This window comes from Amblyraja radiata, chromosome 3 (assembly GCF_010909765.2).
Source record: "Amblyraja radiata isolate CabotCenter1 chromosome 3, sAmbRad1.1.pri, whole genome shotgun sequence".
NCBI classification, from domain to species: Eukaryota; Metazoa; Chordata; class Chondrichthyes; order Rajiformes; family Rajidae; genus Amblyraja; species Amblyraja radiata.
This window is the reverse complement of record NC_045958.1, coordinates 85718742-85734107: the sequence shown is the minus strand read 5'-3', so window position 1 is coordinate 85734107 and position 15366 is coordinate 85718742. Positions and strand designations below refer to the sequence as shown.

General features: G+C 41.4%; 1 protein-coding gene across 1 annotated transcript in view; it reads right to left on the bottom strand.

Moving 5' to 3' along the window:
- LOC116971571 (neuronal acetylcholine receptor subunit alpha-7-like) overlaps window positions 1-15366 on the bottom strand; it is a 193506-nt gene that overhangs the window by 55756 nt on the left and 122384 nt on the right. Inside the window, exons 7-8 of the mRNA XM_033018804.1 lie at window positions 12209-12403; window positions 3948-4034 (exon numbers count right to left, since the gene is read on the bottom strand). Coding sequence (XP_032874695.1) covers window positions 3948-4034; window positions 12209-12403 — 282 coding nt within the window. The remainder of the gene's footprint in view (window positions 1-3947; window positions 4035-12208; window positions 12404-15366) is intronic.

Genomic DNA, 15366 nt, shown 5'->3' with positions numbered 1-15366 from the left:
TGAAAAGTCTGTTTGCTGGTTATTGAACTTTCGAATAAAGATCTGTTGAAAACTCCAGTAGTCGTTTCTCAGACCACTAAAATGTTACATATTGATAACAGGAAAAAGGATGCAATATGAAGTACAGGGTGCAATTTTAAAAGCACCAGAAGAACGAAAATATCTGGGTGTATATGTACATTGTGCACTGAACATGGCAAGGCAGGTCAAGAATGTAGTTTGAAGAAACTGTATCTGGGGCTGTATGAAAAAAGGTATGCCATTCAAGAGCAAGGACGTACTGAAGAACCATTGTAAAACATTGATTTGGCCTTAACTTTAGCATGTAGAATTCCGGGCACCGCACTTTACGAAAGATGATAAGGCTCAAGGGAGGGTGCATAAATTTATTGAAATGATTCCAAAGAATGAGGGACTTTAGTTATATGGATAGACTGGAGAACCTAGAGTGACGATGATAGGATCAGATGTTTAAATATGATAGAGTAGGGAGTAATTGTTTCTGTTAGTGGAAGTGCTGGTGAGGTTCTGGGTGGATGGGAATTTGGGGACATAGAATGCAGGTGATTGACTAAAGAGATGAATGGGACGTGAGAGAAAACATACAGAGAGTATTTAGTGTAATGGGATGTACCATCGGGGTAACCATGGTGGCAAATTTAAGTGTACGATTGAAGAGATTGGATTGCAACCTTGTTGTGGTCGGGGAGCTTGTGTGTCTCAGTGACCCCTAGAGCTATGCCAGTGGGAGATTCATCTCCTGTTAGGGTCTCCCATGCTGGACAGGTCGAAGGGTAGAGGCAAGACGAAGAGCGATCCACTGGTCCTCCAGGTTGGAGGTTGATCACAGGGCTAACAACCCTGTCTCGTAAAACAAATATGTTATGGAAACAGCAACTGAAGGAATCAACACCACTGAGTGGAGGACCTTCATTGCTGCCCTATATGCCAGGAGGAATAATAGGCAGTAAGTAAGTAATTGAAGAGAGCTGGATATATATTTGAAAGGAAGGGATTTGGCTGGCTGTGGGAGAGTGCAAGGAAGAGGGGAGAGCTGTTTTTATCTTACAAAGGGCTGGTTTGGACTTGATGGACCAAATCTCTTCATTTACTACGTAGACAAAAGTGCTGGAGAAACTCAGCGGGTGCGGCAGCATCTATGGAGCAAAGGAAATAGGCAAGGTTTCAGGCCGAAACCCTTCTTCAGACGGATGCGGGGGGGGGGGGGGGGGGGGGGGGGGGGGGGAGTTGAAGTGCTGAGCCACAGGGAGATCAGGTTGTTAATGCTTCATTTACATCTTCATTTACTATGTGACTTTGATTTTTCCTTTATTCTTTCAACAAATTACTCAAAATTGTCATATCTAGTTAATTGACCTATTTCCTAATGACTTTGTTCCTCATGGCACCTTATTTATTCAATACAATAAGCCTACGTACTCCCCCTACATGTCTTTCCCTCAGCAGCTCACTCCAAAGAAAAACATAGTTTTCTTCTTGAATCTCAAGCCAATCTTTGACATATGGCAAATTGACACTGTATCTTTTCTATGCAAGATATATCTACATCTTGGATGTGAAATCCTGGAGTCGTTTTATTTAATCTAAGAAAAGCTACGCTATTCTCCTTAAAGCCCTGGTGAAAATTTAAATTCTCAGATGACACACAGAGAGTGGTGAATCTCTGGAATTCTCTGCCACAGAAGGTAGTTGAGGCCAGTTCATTGGCTATATTTAAGAGGTGGCCCTTGTGGCTAAAGGTATCAGGGGGTATGGAGAGAAGGCAGGTACAGGATACTGAGTTGGATGATCAGCCATGATCATATTGAATGGCGGTGCAGGGTCGAAGGGCCGAATGGCCTACTCCTGCACCTATTTTCTATGTTTCTATGTTTCTATGACCTCAGAGAAATAGTTCATTTAGTGTAAATCATGGTGCAGATTGTGTATCACATTTATTTCATTCCCACACCTGCAATGTGCTTGTTGATTGTGAAATACATCAAGTTGTTCTGAGATTGGAAGAGTTTGTCTATAGATATGTCGTTCTTATTTTGCCCCTCACTCATGTTTAGGTTTAGGATTATTATCAACACCTGCATCAAGATACAGTGAATAGCTTTTGTTTGTGTGCTATCCCTCAAACAGATAAAACTCTAGATGGATACAATCATGCCAAACACGTACAACAGGTAGAATTAAGAGAAAAATAGCAGAGCACAGAATATAGTTTCTCAGCAGTCAAGCGTAGCAGCCCCAGAGAAAATGTCCAATGTCCACAATGAGGTAAGTTGTAAAATAGGGACTGTACCCTAGCTTATTGAAAGACCATTCAGAATGATAACCAATTGAGAAAATACTAAGGCTCACCAGACTATTTGCTGGGTTGGCAGTAATGCTTTGGTTCAACATGTGTCAGGAATCACATGTGTTTTGAAGATCTCATTAAAATGTGAAGAACTCTGATGAGTGGTAGTGGTATCTCCCTCTGCCCGGGCTAAGTCTAGAACCAGGGTCACCGTTTATGGATATAGGTGATGAACTAAAATGAAAATAAATCTCTGTAAGCAGAGAATGGTGAGCATATGGAGTTTGCTATCTCAGAGGGATATAGTGGCCACATAATTGAATATGTAAGAGATAGATCTTTCTTTAGATAAAAATGCCTGAAGAGCAATGGGGAGAGAAAGATTGTGGCAATGAGATAGTTGCAGGTGTTAGAGTTGTTGCCTCACAGCTCCGATCCTGAGCTCCTGTTTTGTCCCACATCCCAAAAACACGTGGTTTGGTCAGCCAATGCTAATTCTCCTCAGGTCCATGAGTAGGATAGGTGGACAGATGATGAGAATGTGTGGAGATATTGAAACAATGAACAGCAGATGCTGGTTTACACAAAAGGACATAAAGTGCTGGAGTAACTCAACAGGCCAAGCAGAATCCCTGGAGAATATGGAGAGGCAACATTTTGGGTCGGGACCCTTCTTCAGACTGAAAATATAATGATATTACTATTGCATTAGTGTGAATTGGTGCTTGATGGCTTGTGCAGACTAAATAGTCAGAAGGACCTGTTTCTGTGCTGTATGTCTCTCTGACTATGACTTTATGATCAACAATGATCATAATGAATAGCGCAGGCTCAAAGATCAATTGTCTCTGCATATTTAATTAATTATTCAGTATATTTTAAATTATTTTCCACACTGCCTGCACTATGTACATTTTATCTGCTCATTTGTGACAAGATGTACCCTGAGAATTGTAGTTTCATATCAGCAAATTTAAAACACTCAGATTCTATGATGCATCTCCCTACCTACAGTACCTCCTTGCTCTGTCAGCCACTCTCACTCACAAGTACCCAGACACACACGTAAGCACACAAACACACACAGATCTATTTTTACCATTGATGAGATATGCAAGGAAAATAATCATTACAAGTTTACTAGGAACTGCTCTTTTGTATATCTGTTTTGGAGCTCTTTTACATTCACTGCGATTTGATTTCTAATCAAACAGATTTATACAAAGGTAGACAAAAATGCTAGAGAAACTCAGCGGGTGAGGCAGCAAGTATGGAGCGAAGGAATAGGCAACGTTTCGGGTCGAGACCCTTCTTCATTTATACATGTTATTTATTTTAAACTTCCACTACTTGTTGTAATGGTTTATTTTATGGGTAACTCTGGCTTTCAAAATGCTGGCAATCTTGATAGACGTACATTAGCATCAGAAGACAAAGACCCTGCACAAACTTTTTCCCATGGGTGCACAATCCCCAGAATTTCATGCATGGTCTTTATTTAGCCATAAATTATGTGTAGGGACTATCTTCCGTTATCAGGGCATTGGTGAGTATGGGGCACTCACAATTTGCTACTACACATGCAGTCTATTATATCAAATGCACAAATTCCACTAGACACAAGTGAGGGCCCACTTACCAATCAATGGGACAGAGTCAGATGTTGCTGGCATTATCTCAGCCACTAACAGCATGAATACAGTTAGGGACAACAGCACAGTGATCCCTGTAAGAGATAGAAAGAGACAAAATAGCACAAGGTATGAAAGTTACACACTACACTCCAAAACCCAGCATCAGCAGTGTTTGATTCAAATAACAACTGAAACAAAAACTTATTTGGTTATCCTTTTGTGCTAATTTGACGGGCCAATGGAATCTGAGGACTTTTCAAGGGGGCGCAGGGCTTCAGTACTTCCATGCTACTAGTGTTTTTTATGTGGTATTTCTGGACTGGTGTTGGACTTCTCTGGGAGAACTGAGTTAGGCCAACTCTATACCAAATGATACAAACCAGGTTTTGCCTCAACTGCCGTAATGTAATCTCAATGTGCATCCATAAACTGATCATGCCCATCCTGGAACTATGTTTATACTCCATACATGTTCAATTTCACTCCTTGAACTGTGTTGACTCCAGTTCAAAAGTCAACATTGCAAACTCTGTAGGACAGAGTGTACAAAGGGAGAGATGTCTGGTGTTCAGTTCAAGGCAATGCTTTGGGGAGATTTATCATTCTGGCCACTGAATAGGAAATGATTAAGATTGGATTAGCAGTCCAGTGTTGCACATCACCAGAATTCCATTTCCATTGTGCTGTGACTTTTCCTGATAGTTCTCTGAGGATAGGTTGAGCCAGTTGGGAGTTTGAAAGATTGAAATGTGATCTTTCTGAAACATATAAGACATTAAAAGGTTTAATAGGGTACGTGCTAAGAGAATGTTTTGTTTTCCCTTGAGGACGAATCTAGAACCTAGGGTGTAGTTTCAGGATAAGAGGTGACCCACTTGGACAGGGATGAGACAGATTTTCTTCACATGGAGTGCTTTGACTCAGTAATCTTGGAAATTCTCTGTCGCAGAGAGCTATGGAAGTAGAATTAATTTTATATTGAAGACACAGACAGTAATTTGGTCCATGGGTGATTACAATTGGTTGGAATCAGGCAGGAAGTTGAGCCTCAACTCCTCATTGATATATGGCAGTCCAAGCATCAAATGGTCTACTCAGATCCTTTTATTTTTAAATATTCTGGTGTGTTGGACCATTTAGAACCAGAGAATGATAGAGCAGAAAATAAAGCTATTTTGTCCATTATATCGATGCCGACTCTTTAAACTAGTTAGCTCAAGGTCCCTGATCTTTCCCGACTACCCTGCTATTTTCTTCCCCTCAAATATTTATGCTGTTTGGAGTGTGGCAATAAGCAGCAAGGGCATCGCTTGTTGCTCAGTTCCAATATATTCTGCACAGTTGGTGGTGTCCCTGTGTGTCTGCTGTCCATGGAAAGTTTGTCTTGAATCTGATTTCACTGCATGTTCATATAATGCAACCAGCTCCAAGCCTGCTGTGTAATTGTTTTATTATCTTCTATCTGTTTGTTTTGTCCATTAATTCTAATTGCCTACCTCCTGTGCAGGAAATGGTTTCTCTCTCCTTATTACCACCCCTCATAATTTTCAGCCCACTTGACCTTCTTCTGCTCCAAGGAGCATAATCTCACTTTCCCTCGAGTCACTGCATAGCTTTGGGAAGTTATTTACAGCGATTCATGCAAGGGCACTGATGTACATTGTACATCATATTATATGGAAGCAGGAACTGCAGACGCTGGTTTTCACCAAACACAGACACAAAATGCTGGAGTAACTCAGCGGGTCAGGCAGCTTCTCTGGAGAAAAGTAATAGGTAACGCTTTGGATCGAGATACCAGTATAGCATATTAACAAAGTACAAGATGCAGGAGTTACAGGAAGCACACACCAAGTAGATGCAGGTATTTTGTACATTGATAAGTGTTAGTAATGCCGTAAGACACATGAGCAGAATTATGTCTTGGAGTCTACTGCACACAAAAGCTGCAACATAAATACTGCTCTACTGAATTAAATCATAAAATGGTTAGAATCCCAAACACGACAACTAATATGATCTACTTTTGTTTACTATGTGAATTTAATACAGAAAGGATTTACAGAAGAGAATTGAACAAATACAAAGTGTTGCGCAAATTCTTGTATGACCCATTTGATCATAGTCTGCCAATCCAAAATGAAGAAAGGTATCAACCCAAATCATCTCTTATCCATGTTCATCAGAGACGCTGGCTGGCCTGCTGATTCAGTCCAGCACTTTGTGTCCTTTTGTATATTAACCAGCATCTGCAGTTCTTTGTTTCTACTGTGAGGTATTAAGTATAAAGCTAGGACATAAAGCCCCTGTCCCACTTAGGAAACCTGAACGGAAACCTCTGGAGACCTGGCGCCCCACCCAAGGTTTCCGTGAGGTTCCAGGAGGTTTTGGTCACTCTCCCTAATGGTGAAAAGTGGTTTCCGCGTAGTCATAGAAACATAGAAAATAGGTGCAGGAGTAGGCCATTCGGCCCTTCGAGCCTGCTCCGCCATTCAATATGATCATGGCTGATCATCCAACTCAGTATCCTGTACCTGCCTTCTCTCCATACCCCCTGATACCTTTAGCTGCAAGGGCCACATCTAACTCCCTCTTAAATATAGCCAATGAACTGGCCTCAACTACCTTCTGTGGCAGAGAATTCCAGAGATTCACCACTCTGTGTGAATTTTTTTTTTCTTATCTCGGTCCTAAAAGATTTCCCCCTTATCCTTAAACTGTGACCCCTTGTTCTGGACTTCCCCAACATCGGGAACAATCTTCCTGCATCTAGCCTGTCCAACCCCTTAAGAATTTTGTAAGTTTTTATAAGATCCCCCCTCAATCTTCTAAATTCTAGCGAGTACAAGCCGAGTCTATCCAATCTTTCTTCGAGGCTTCTTCTATGTTCCTGCGATTATTTCAAAAAAACAAAAACTGGCCTCGACTAAAAATAGGTTGCCATTTGGTCGAAACCAGTGGAGTGGGGTTATTATTTGCTTACAGGCAGTCGAAGGAAATCTCCTTTGCTGACCGGCCATTTTGATTGGCTCATTGGAGTTTTCAGCGAAGATCCTGTCAGATCTTTGGTTTTCAGGACCTAGAAGATCCGCCGGAACGTAAAATGCCCGCTAACTTTATTTAACTTCTTAAAACTGTCTCCACTCCTTCTCCCCCCCCCTTCTCTCCCATTCTCTCCCATTCTCTCCCCTTCTCTCCCCTTCTCTCTCCCCTTCTCTCTCCACTTCTCTCTCCACTTCTCTCTCCACTTCTCTCTCCACTTCTCTCTCCACTTCTCTCTCCACTTCTCTCTCCCCCCTTCTCTCCCCCCTGTACCTGCACGGCAACTTTCGGTGACCGGTGTACAAGGACACCCAGGTCTCGCTGTATCTCCCCCTTACCTAACCTAACCCCGTTGAGATAATAATCTGCCTCCTTGTTTTTCGCCGCCGAAGTGGATAACCTCACATTTATCTATATTATACTGCATCTGCCACGCATCTGCCCACTCACTCAACCTGTCCAGGTAACCCTGCAACCTCCTAACATCCTCTTCACAGTTCACACTGCCACCCAGCTTTGTGTCATCCGCAAACTTGCTAGTGTTGCTCCTATTTCCCTCTTCCAAATCATTAATATATATGGTAAACAGTTGTGGCCCCAGCACCGAGCCTTGCGGCACTCCACTCGCCACTGCCTGCCATTCTGAAAAGAACCCGTTCACTCCTACTATTTGCTTCCGGTCTGCCAACCAATTGTCTATCCATGTTAACACCCTACCCCCAATACCATGTGCTCTAATTTTAGTCACCAGTCTCCCATGCGGGACCTTATCAAAGGATCTCTGAAAGTCTAGATACACTACATCCACAGGCACCCCTTCATCCATTTTACGTCACATTCTCAAAAAAATCCAGAAAATTAGTCAAGCATGATTTCTCTTTCATAAATCCATGTTGACTTGGACTAATCCTTTTACTGCTATCCAAATGCCTCATTATTACCTCTTTAATAATTGACTCCAGCATCTTTCCCACCACCAAAGTCAGGCTAACTGGTCTGTAATTCCCCTTTTTCTCTCTCGATCCTTTCTTGAAAAGTGGGATAACATTAGCTATCCTCCAATCCACCGGAATTGATCCTGAATCTATTTAACATTGAAAATGTTCACCAATGCGTCCACTATTTCTAGAGCCACCTCCCTGAGGACCTTGGGATGCAGACCATCAGATCCAGGGGATTTATCATCCTTCAGTCCCATTAGCCTACCCAATACTATTTCTCGCCAATGAAAATTTCTTTCAGTTCCTCTACCCCCTTAGATCCTCTGTCCTCCAGTACATCTGGGAGATTGTTTGTGTCTTCCTTAGTGAAGACAGATCCGATGTGCCTTTCAACTCTTCTGCCATTTCCTTGTTGCCCATAATAATTTCACCCATGTCTGCCTTCAAGGGACCCACAATTGACTTTGCTACTCTTTTTCCCTTAACATATCTAAAGAAGCTTTTACTGTCCTTCTTTATATTCCTGGCCAGCTTCCCCTCGTACTTCATCTTTTCAGCCCGTGTTGCCCGTTTTGTTTCCTTCTGTTGTCCTATGAAAGTTTCCCAATCCTCTGGCTTCCGGCTACTCTTTGCTGTGTTATACATCTTTTCTTTTAGTTTAATACTATCCCTAACTTCTCTTGTCAGCCACGGTTGCCTCCTACTCCCCTTAGAATCTTTCTTCCTTTTTGGAATGATATGATCTTGCGTCTCCCGGATTATGCCCAGAAATTCCTGCCATTGCTGTTCCACCGTCATTCCTGCTAGGATCCCTTTCCAGTCTACTTTGGCCAGCTCCCCTCTCATGCCTTCATAGTCCCCTTTATTCAACTGCATCACTGCCACTTCCGATTTACATTCCCCTTCTCAAATTGCAGATTTAAACTAATCATATTGTGACCATTACCTCCAAGCGGTTCCTTTATCTCAAATGCTTTTATCATATCTGGTTCATTGGACCACACTAAATCCAGAATTGCCTTTTCTCTGGTCGGCTCCATTACAAGCTGCTCTAAGAATCCATCTCGGAGGCATTCTACAAACTCTCTTTCTTGGGGTCCTGAACCAACCTGATTTTCCCAGTCTACCTGCATATTGAAATCCCCCATCACCACAGTGGCATTACCTTTGTTACATGCCAGTTTTAACTCCTGTAGGATGTTTGGTCAGTAGATGCAGGTCACAAGACTTTCCAGGCAAGTGACCAAAACCTCTGGCGACTCATAAAAACCTTGGGTGGGGGCGTAAGATCACCAGAGGTTTCCGTTCAGGTTTCCTAAGTGGGACAGGGGCTTAATGATGCAGCTGTACAAATCGTTGGTGTGATCATACTTGAGTACAGTGTGCATGATTAGTTGCCCAACTACAGGAAGAATGTCATTCAGTTGGAAAGGGTGAAGAAGCGATCCATTATGTTGTTACCTGGGCTTGCAGGCTTCAGTTCTAGGAAGAATTTAGATAGGCTGGGTCTTTTTCGTTGGAGGGTTGGAGGCTGAGGGGGGACCTTACACGAGTTTTTAAGATCATGAGGGCCATGGATAAAGTAAATGCTCACAGTCATTTCCCCAGGGTCGAGGATTCAAAAGCTAGAGGGCAACAACTTAAGGTGAGAGAGAAGAGATTAAGAGGGACCTCAGGATCAACTTTTACCTTCAGAGGGTAGTCCATATCTGAAATTAGCTGCCAGAGCGACCTGTACAAGCAGATACAACTACTACCTTTAAAATATATTTTGACAGATATATGGATAGGAAGGATTGAGAGGTTATGGGTCAAATGGAACTAACCCAATGTATTAACTTGGTCAGCATGGACAAGGTGGATCAAAGGGCCTATTTCCATATTGTGTCACTTTATGATGCTGACTTACCAGAATTTCAAAGGTAACTGATGTAGGGCCACTAGTTTTATTCTAATAGCCCTATGGATAAATTATCCAGATCTCCTTAAGGTGGAGAAAGGAGGGTAATACATTAAAATTCTAAAACAGTGCTGCACATACAGTAAAAATCTTGGCCTGTGCAATCCTCTTTTGCAATTTTTTTTGTATATTAAAGATGTACAATAAAAAAAATAGGTTATGCACAAAAGGAGATCCGAGATTATACGCAGGAGAGCTGAAACAGTGAAAATAAACTATTTCAAGACATTCTCCCCTTAATCCTGCATTTGCATGCAATATTCGTTTGATTTGAATAAAACTCTGATTCCTTGCTTCCATTGTCTATTCTTCTTGAAGACTATTCCCACTGATCAGATACACCCCTTGAGAGCTAATGTTAACCCTCCAGTCTATCACTTAGCTATTGAAATTGTGTGGACTTGAAAACAGCATCAATCAGGCAAAGAGCTGCACAGGAATATCTATTTTAAATAAGGTTTTTTTTTACTTTTAGCATCTTAGAGATATACTATAGAGAGACTTTTACTGAAAAAACATGCAGTGTAATCCGGTGCTTTGAAGATGAAATATCTGCAATGAGTAAATGCCCCTGGAGAAACTGATGTGCTCATTAAAATCTCGTCTGGTGTCTTTGCGTGAACATATGAAACATTACTCCTGAAGGTCTGCTGTAATTTATTTTTAATGTGGTAATATTTCAGAAAAGTTAAGGAAGCTTTTCCCTTTCAAGAACCAAAAAATAAGAGATTAATTGCAAAATGAGCATTTGTGAACCAGTGTATCTTTTGATGTGTGTATTTTTCCCATTTAAACAACACTACTAATCAGCAAGCTGAATGTGACTATTGCTTTGCTAAAGCTGCACTGATGAGCAGGTAAGGTAGTGATGAAGTTTTGAAGATTTTTTCTCTTGAATAGCATGTGGCAGCCACACTAGCAACCATGTCACTGGCTGAAGGAATGTGGTGAATTTAAAGTGGAAAAGAACAGTCAAATTATGGATGAGCTATTTGTCTAAACATCCACTGAATGATGTTCTCTGGTTTTAGTCTTACTGAATAGCGGGCCACCTGGATAGAGTGGATGAGGGGAGGATGTTTCGACTAGTGGGAGAGTCTCGGACCAGAAAGCACAGCCTCAGAAAAAAAGGACTTTATGACGGAGAGGAGGAGGAATTTCTATAGACAGAGAGTGGTGAATCTGTGAAATTCATTGGCACAGATGGCGGTGGAGGCCAAGTCATTGTGTATTTTTAAAGTGGAGATTGACAGATTTTTGATTAGTATAGGTGTCAAAGGTTTTGGGCAGACGGCAGGAAATTGAGGTTAGTGTGGGAAGGGGAATTAAAATGTTTGGTAAACAGGAGATTGCATAGACCAAGGCGGACTGAGTGTAAGTGTTCAGTGAAACGATCGTCCAGTCTGTGCTTGGTCTCGCCGATATATAGGAGCCCACACCAAGATCAATGGCATAGTAGATGTGGTTGGAGGAGGTGCAAGTGAACCTCTGCCTCACCTGAAAGAACTGTCAGGGTCCCTGGATGGACTCGAGGGAGGACGCGTAAGTGCATGTTTTGCATATCCTGGGGTTGCAAGGGAATGTTCCTGGGGCGGGAGTGGTTTGTGTGGGAAGGGATGAGTGAACCAGAGAGTTGGGAAGGGAACTGGAGTCCCAGTGAGTAGAAATGGTGCACAGGAACCTGGGTTCTGGTAAGTCAGAAAAGAACACAGGAACTGGGGTCCCAGGCATTGTGCATTGTCACCCTTGACTGCCAGACCCCAGTTCGCAGTCGGTTGAGACATGTCCAGTTCAGCCAGTGTTCATCAGCACCTGGTGGTAAGCGCTCTGCTGCTAATATGCCCATCATGGTGGAAATAGGGACAGTTTTACATTATGTCTCCTCCTGCACAAACCTGCTCAGTTCATTCTGTAAAAAATGGTTAACAGTTTGAGAAATATATAAGGTGGAATTGTGGAGTGAATTGGAAGAATTGGAAGTGTCTTGGAAGATAGGACCAGAGTAATTTACTTGGTTGGAATATAGTCAGCCTCTTTCTGCATTGATCTGTGTTGTGACTGATGATATAGTTTAATTTAGACCATTGTATTGGAAATGGAAAGCATTGATGTGCCAATACGGATACAATTGCTTCGTGAAGTGCAAAAGTTCAAAAGAAAATGAAAAAGAGTGCACTGCACATAGAATATCACTGTTGCTATTTATAAGGGATTCTATTGACTTTTCATTACTCTCACCGGTTTATGTCCAAATGCCTCAAAATATCAACAAATAATAGAAGCATAGAACAAATAAAAGAATAAATATTAATTCACACTCTACCTAATGAAATTTTCTCTCCCGAATCTGCTGGCAATAAGAATACCAGAAGTGCCAGCCCAGAGATTAGGACACATGGAATCAGAAGGTTTAGTCCATAATATAGTGTACGTCTGCGCATCATCACCGTGTAGGTCACGTCAGGGTAGGGTTCATCACAGCACTCATAGTGGAGTTCATTCCTTTTCCCTGGTACTCCTGCAATAAAATAATAACAGGCATTTTGCTCTTCTAGTGAAAGCACAATTCATCACTTGACGTAGAGCATTGTCTACACAAGCAGGCAGAGGACATTTCATATCAGTTGCCATGGGGCAGTGATGCTTAATTTCTATTGTTGATGGGACAACATGAACGTGTTTTTAAAATGCCTAGTTACTCCAAACCAATACAATAATTGGAGGGATGTATGATGTCCTATGGGTTTTTGGAAGCCAGATTTACACTATCAGAGAGTCACATATTTCACATTTCAAATGTTGTCAAATTAATTGGTTACATCAGGGCAGAAATGTATCCATACAGTAAGTAGTTGTCACAAGCAACTACAGATGTCATACAGTAAGTACTTCCCTTTTGAATGTCTGCCTGAGTTTTCTTTGTGGCCAGTCATCTGGAGTTAAGACAGTAAAGTACATCCCTGTTCCACATTTAATGCCCATTCTTCCTCTAACCATCCAACAGCCACCAAAGAAGGGAAGTCTTGCCTCTCACTATAATGCCACTTACAACCTTAGAATGCTCTTGTGACAATTAGATGTTTTGAAAGTCTCCTAAAATAGGAGATGAGAGAGTCGATTGGATATACAAAAATCCCATGAATTTCAAAGTGAAAATGATAGATAATTTATTTAGCATTTTTGATCTTGGGATATATATATATATATATATATAGTTGGCCAGATGAAAACCCCTGATCATTTTGAGCTGGTTATTTCAGTAGACAGGTGGATCAATGGTTTAAATAATGATCAAAACAGCATCACCTCCACTTCTATAACATATGCCCAGCACAGCAATGAATTTTGAGTCTAGACATTGCTCAATCTCTGGAGTGGGAATGCCTTATGTTGTATCACAATTAAACCACAACAGCTAGAGGGAACAAAATGATGTTCGTTTACTTCTCCTGTTCCAATTCTATTCCATGATCAAAAATGTAATAAAATAATCTTGGACCTGTGGTTAGATTCCAAAGTTTTTCATTGGTGAACTTAAATCCTTGACACTTACAATGGTTAGGCAGTTGCACTGACATCAAATGTCTTGACTTGTCTTGATCCTCGAATTTTCTAGTCGCCGGTACACCATTGTACACTCTTGTACATAACCAAAAAAAATGTCTGATGTACAAACACTTGATCAAGGAAACCCTCATTGCTATAAATGATCTCATCAGATCAAATTCAATATGTAGAATCGAAGAATCATAGATTTGTTATAACGCAGTCAACCATTGAGTCTATGCCAGCTCCTAATAGATCAATCGCATTAATCCCGTTCTCCCACTTTTTCACCACAATTGCCTTGATGTTGAAATCTCTTGACCCTGCAGCCATTCTAGTAAATTTCTCCTGCACCCTCTCTAGAACCTTTGTATCACTCTTGAAGTGTGGTGACCAGAATTGGATGTAATATTCCAATTGCAAAATAGGTTCAACTTAATTTTCCTGTTTTTAAACATAGTGACTTTATGAATCCTGGTCTTCCAAATATTTTCATCTCTGCTCTCCTAATATGTGCATCCACTATCAAGGATTTATAAACATTCACATTCTGATCTCACTTTACAAAAATGCCATTTAGTCCATATTGTCTTATATTCTTTCTGCCAAAGTGCACCACTTCACTGTTCTCTGAATTAAATTTCATTTGTTGTAACGATCCACTCACCCAGCCTTTCATATCTTCTTCCAGTTTATGACCATCCTCTTCACTGTCATCACACTTCCTATCCCCCTAAACCTATGCTATCCATGTACGTGTCTAAATATTTCTTAAATGTTGCGATAGTACTTGATTCAGCTACCTCCTGCGGTAGCTTGTTCCATATACCCACCACCCTTTCAGGTTCAATCTATCTCCCCCTCACATTAAACGTATGTCCTCCGGCTGTTTCCCACTGCTCTCTCCTGTTAAGCATTTTTCCACCTCTGCTGCAACTGATGCTTTGGGTCCATGTCCACAGTTGTATTGACAACTCTATTGTAAGAGATTTTATCAAATGTGTCCTGAGAATCCAGATAGATGGCATCTACTGCATTCTATTCAGCCATCTTCTCTGTAATCTCATCAACAATTATGGCAAGTTTGTCAATTATGATTTGCTGTTGACAAATGCCGACTTGGCTCTCTTTTATAAATCCAAACATTGCCATATGCCCATCAGCTTTTCACTGCTTGTGATTTCAAGAACCTGCTCCATATCTGAGGTTAAACACATTCCTCTGTAGTTGCCAAGCATGTTCTTTTGATGAATGAATGGATGAATTAATGAATTAATGAATTAATTAATAAGTTTATTGGCCAAGTATGTGCACATATAAGGAATTTGCCTTAGTGCTTCGCTCGTAAGTAACAACACGACAAACAGTAAACAATTAAGAATAAAACATAAACCATTAAAACATTAAGAATAAAATATTATAGTTAAACATGTGAATGAAATAAAATACCAGAGCAAAAGGAGGCTACAGACTTTTGGTTATTGAGTAAAGCTACTGCTCGTGGATAAAAGCTGTTTTTATGTCTGGCTGTGGCAGCTTTGACAGTCTGGATTCGCCTTCCAGAGTGAAGTGCTTCAAATAGTTTGTGGTCAGGGTGAGGGGGGTCAAAGATGATCTTACCCGCTCGCTTCCTGGCCCTTGCAGTGTACAGTTCGTCAATGGAGGGAAGGTTGCATTCAACAACCTTCTCGGCTTATGTTATGATTCGCTCCAGCCTCCGGATGTCGTGCATGCTGGCTGAGCCAAACTAGACCATGATGGAGAAAGTGAGGACAGACTCTACGATGGCCATATAGAATTGGACCATCATTGCCTGTGGCAGATTGTGTTTCCTCAGCTACCGCAGGAAGGACACCCTCTGTTGGGCCTTTTTGACTGTGGAGTCGATGGTGGCCCTCCATTTAAGGTCCTTGGAGATGATGGTTCCCAGGAACT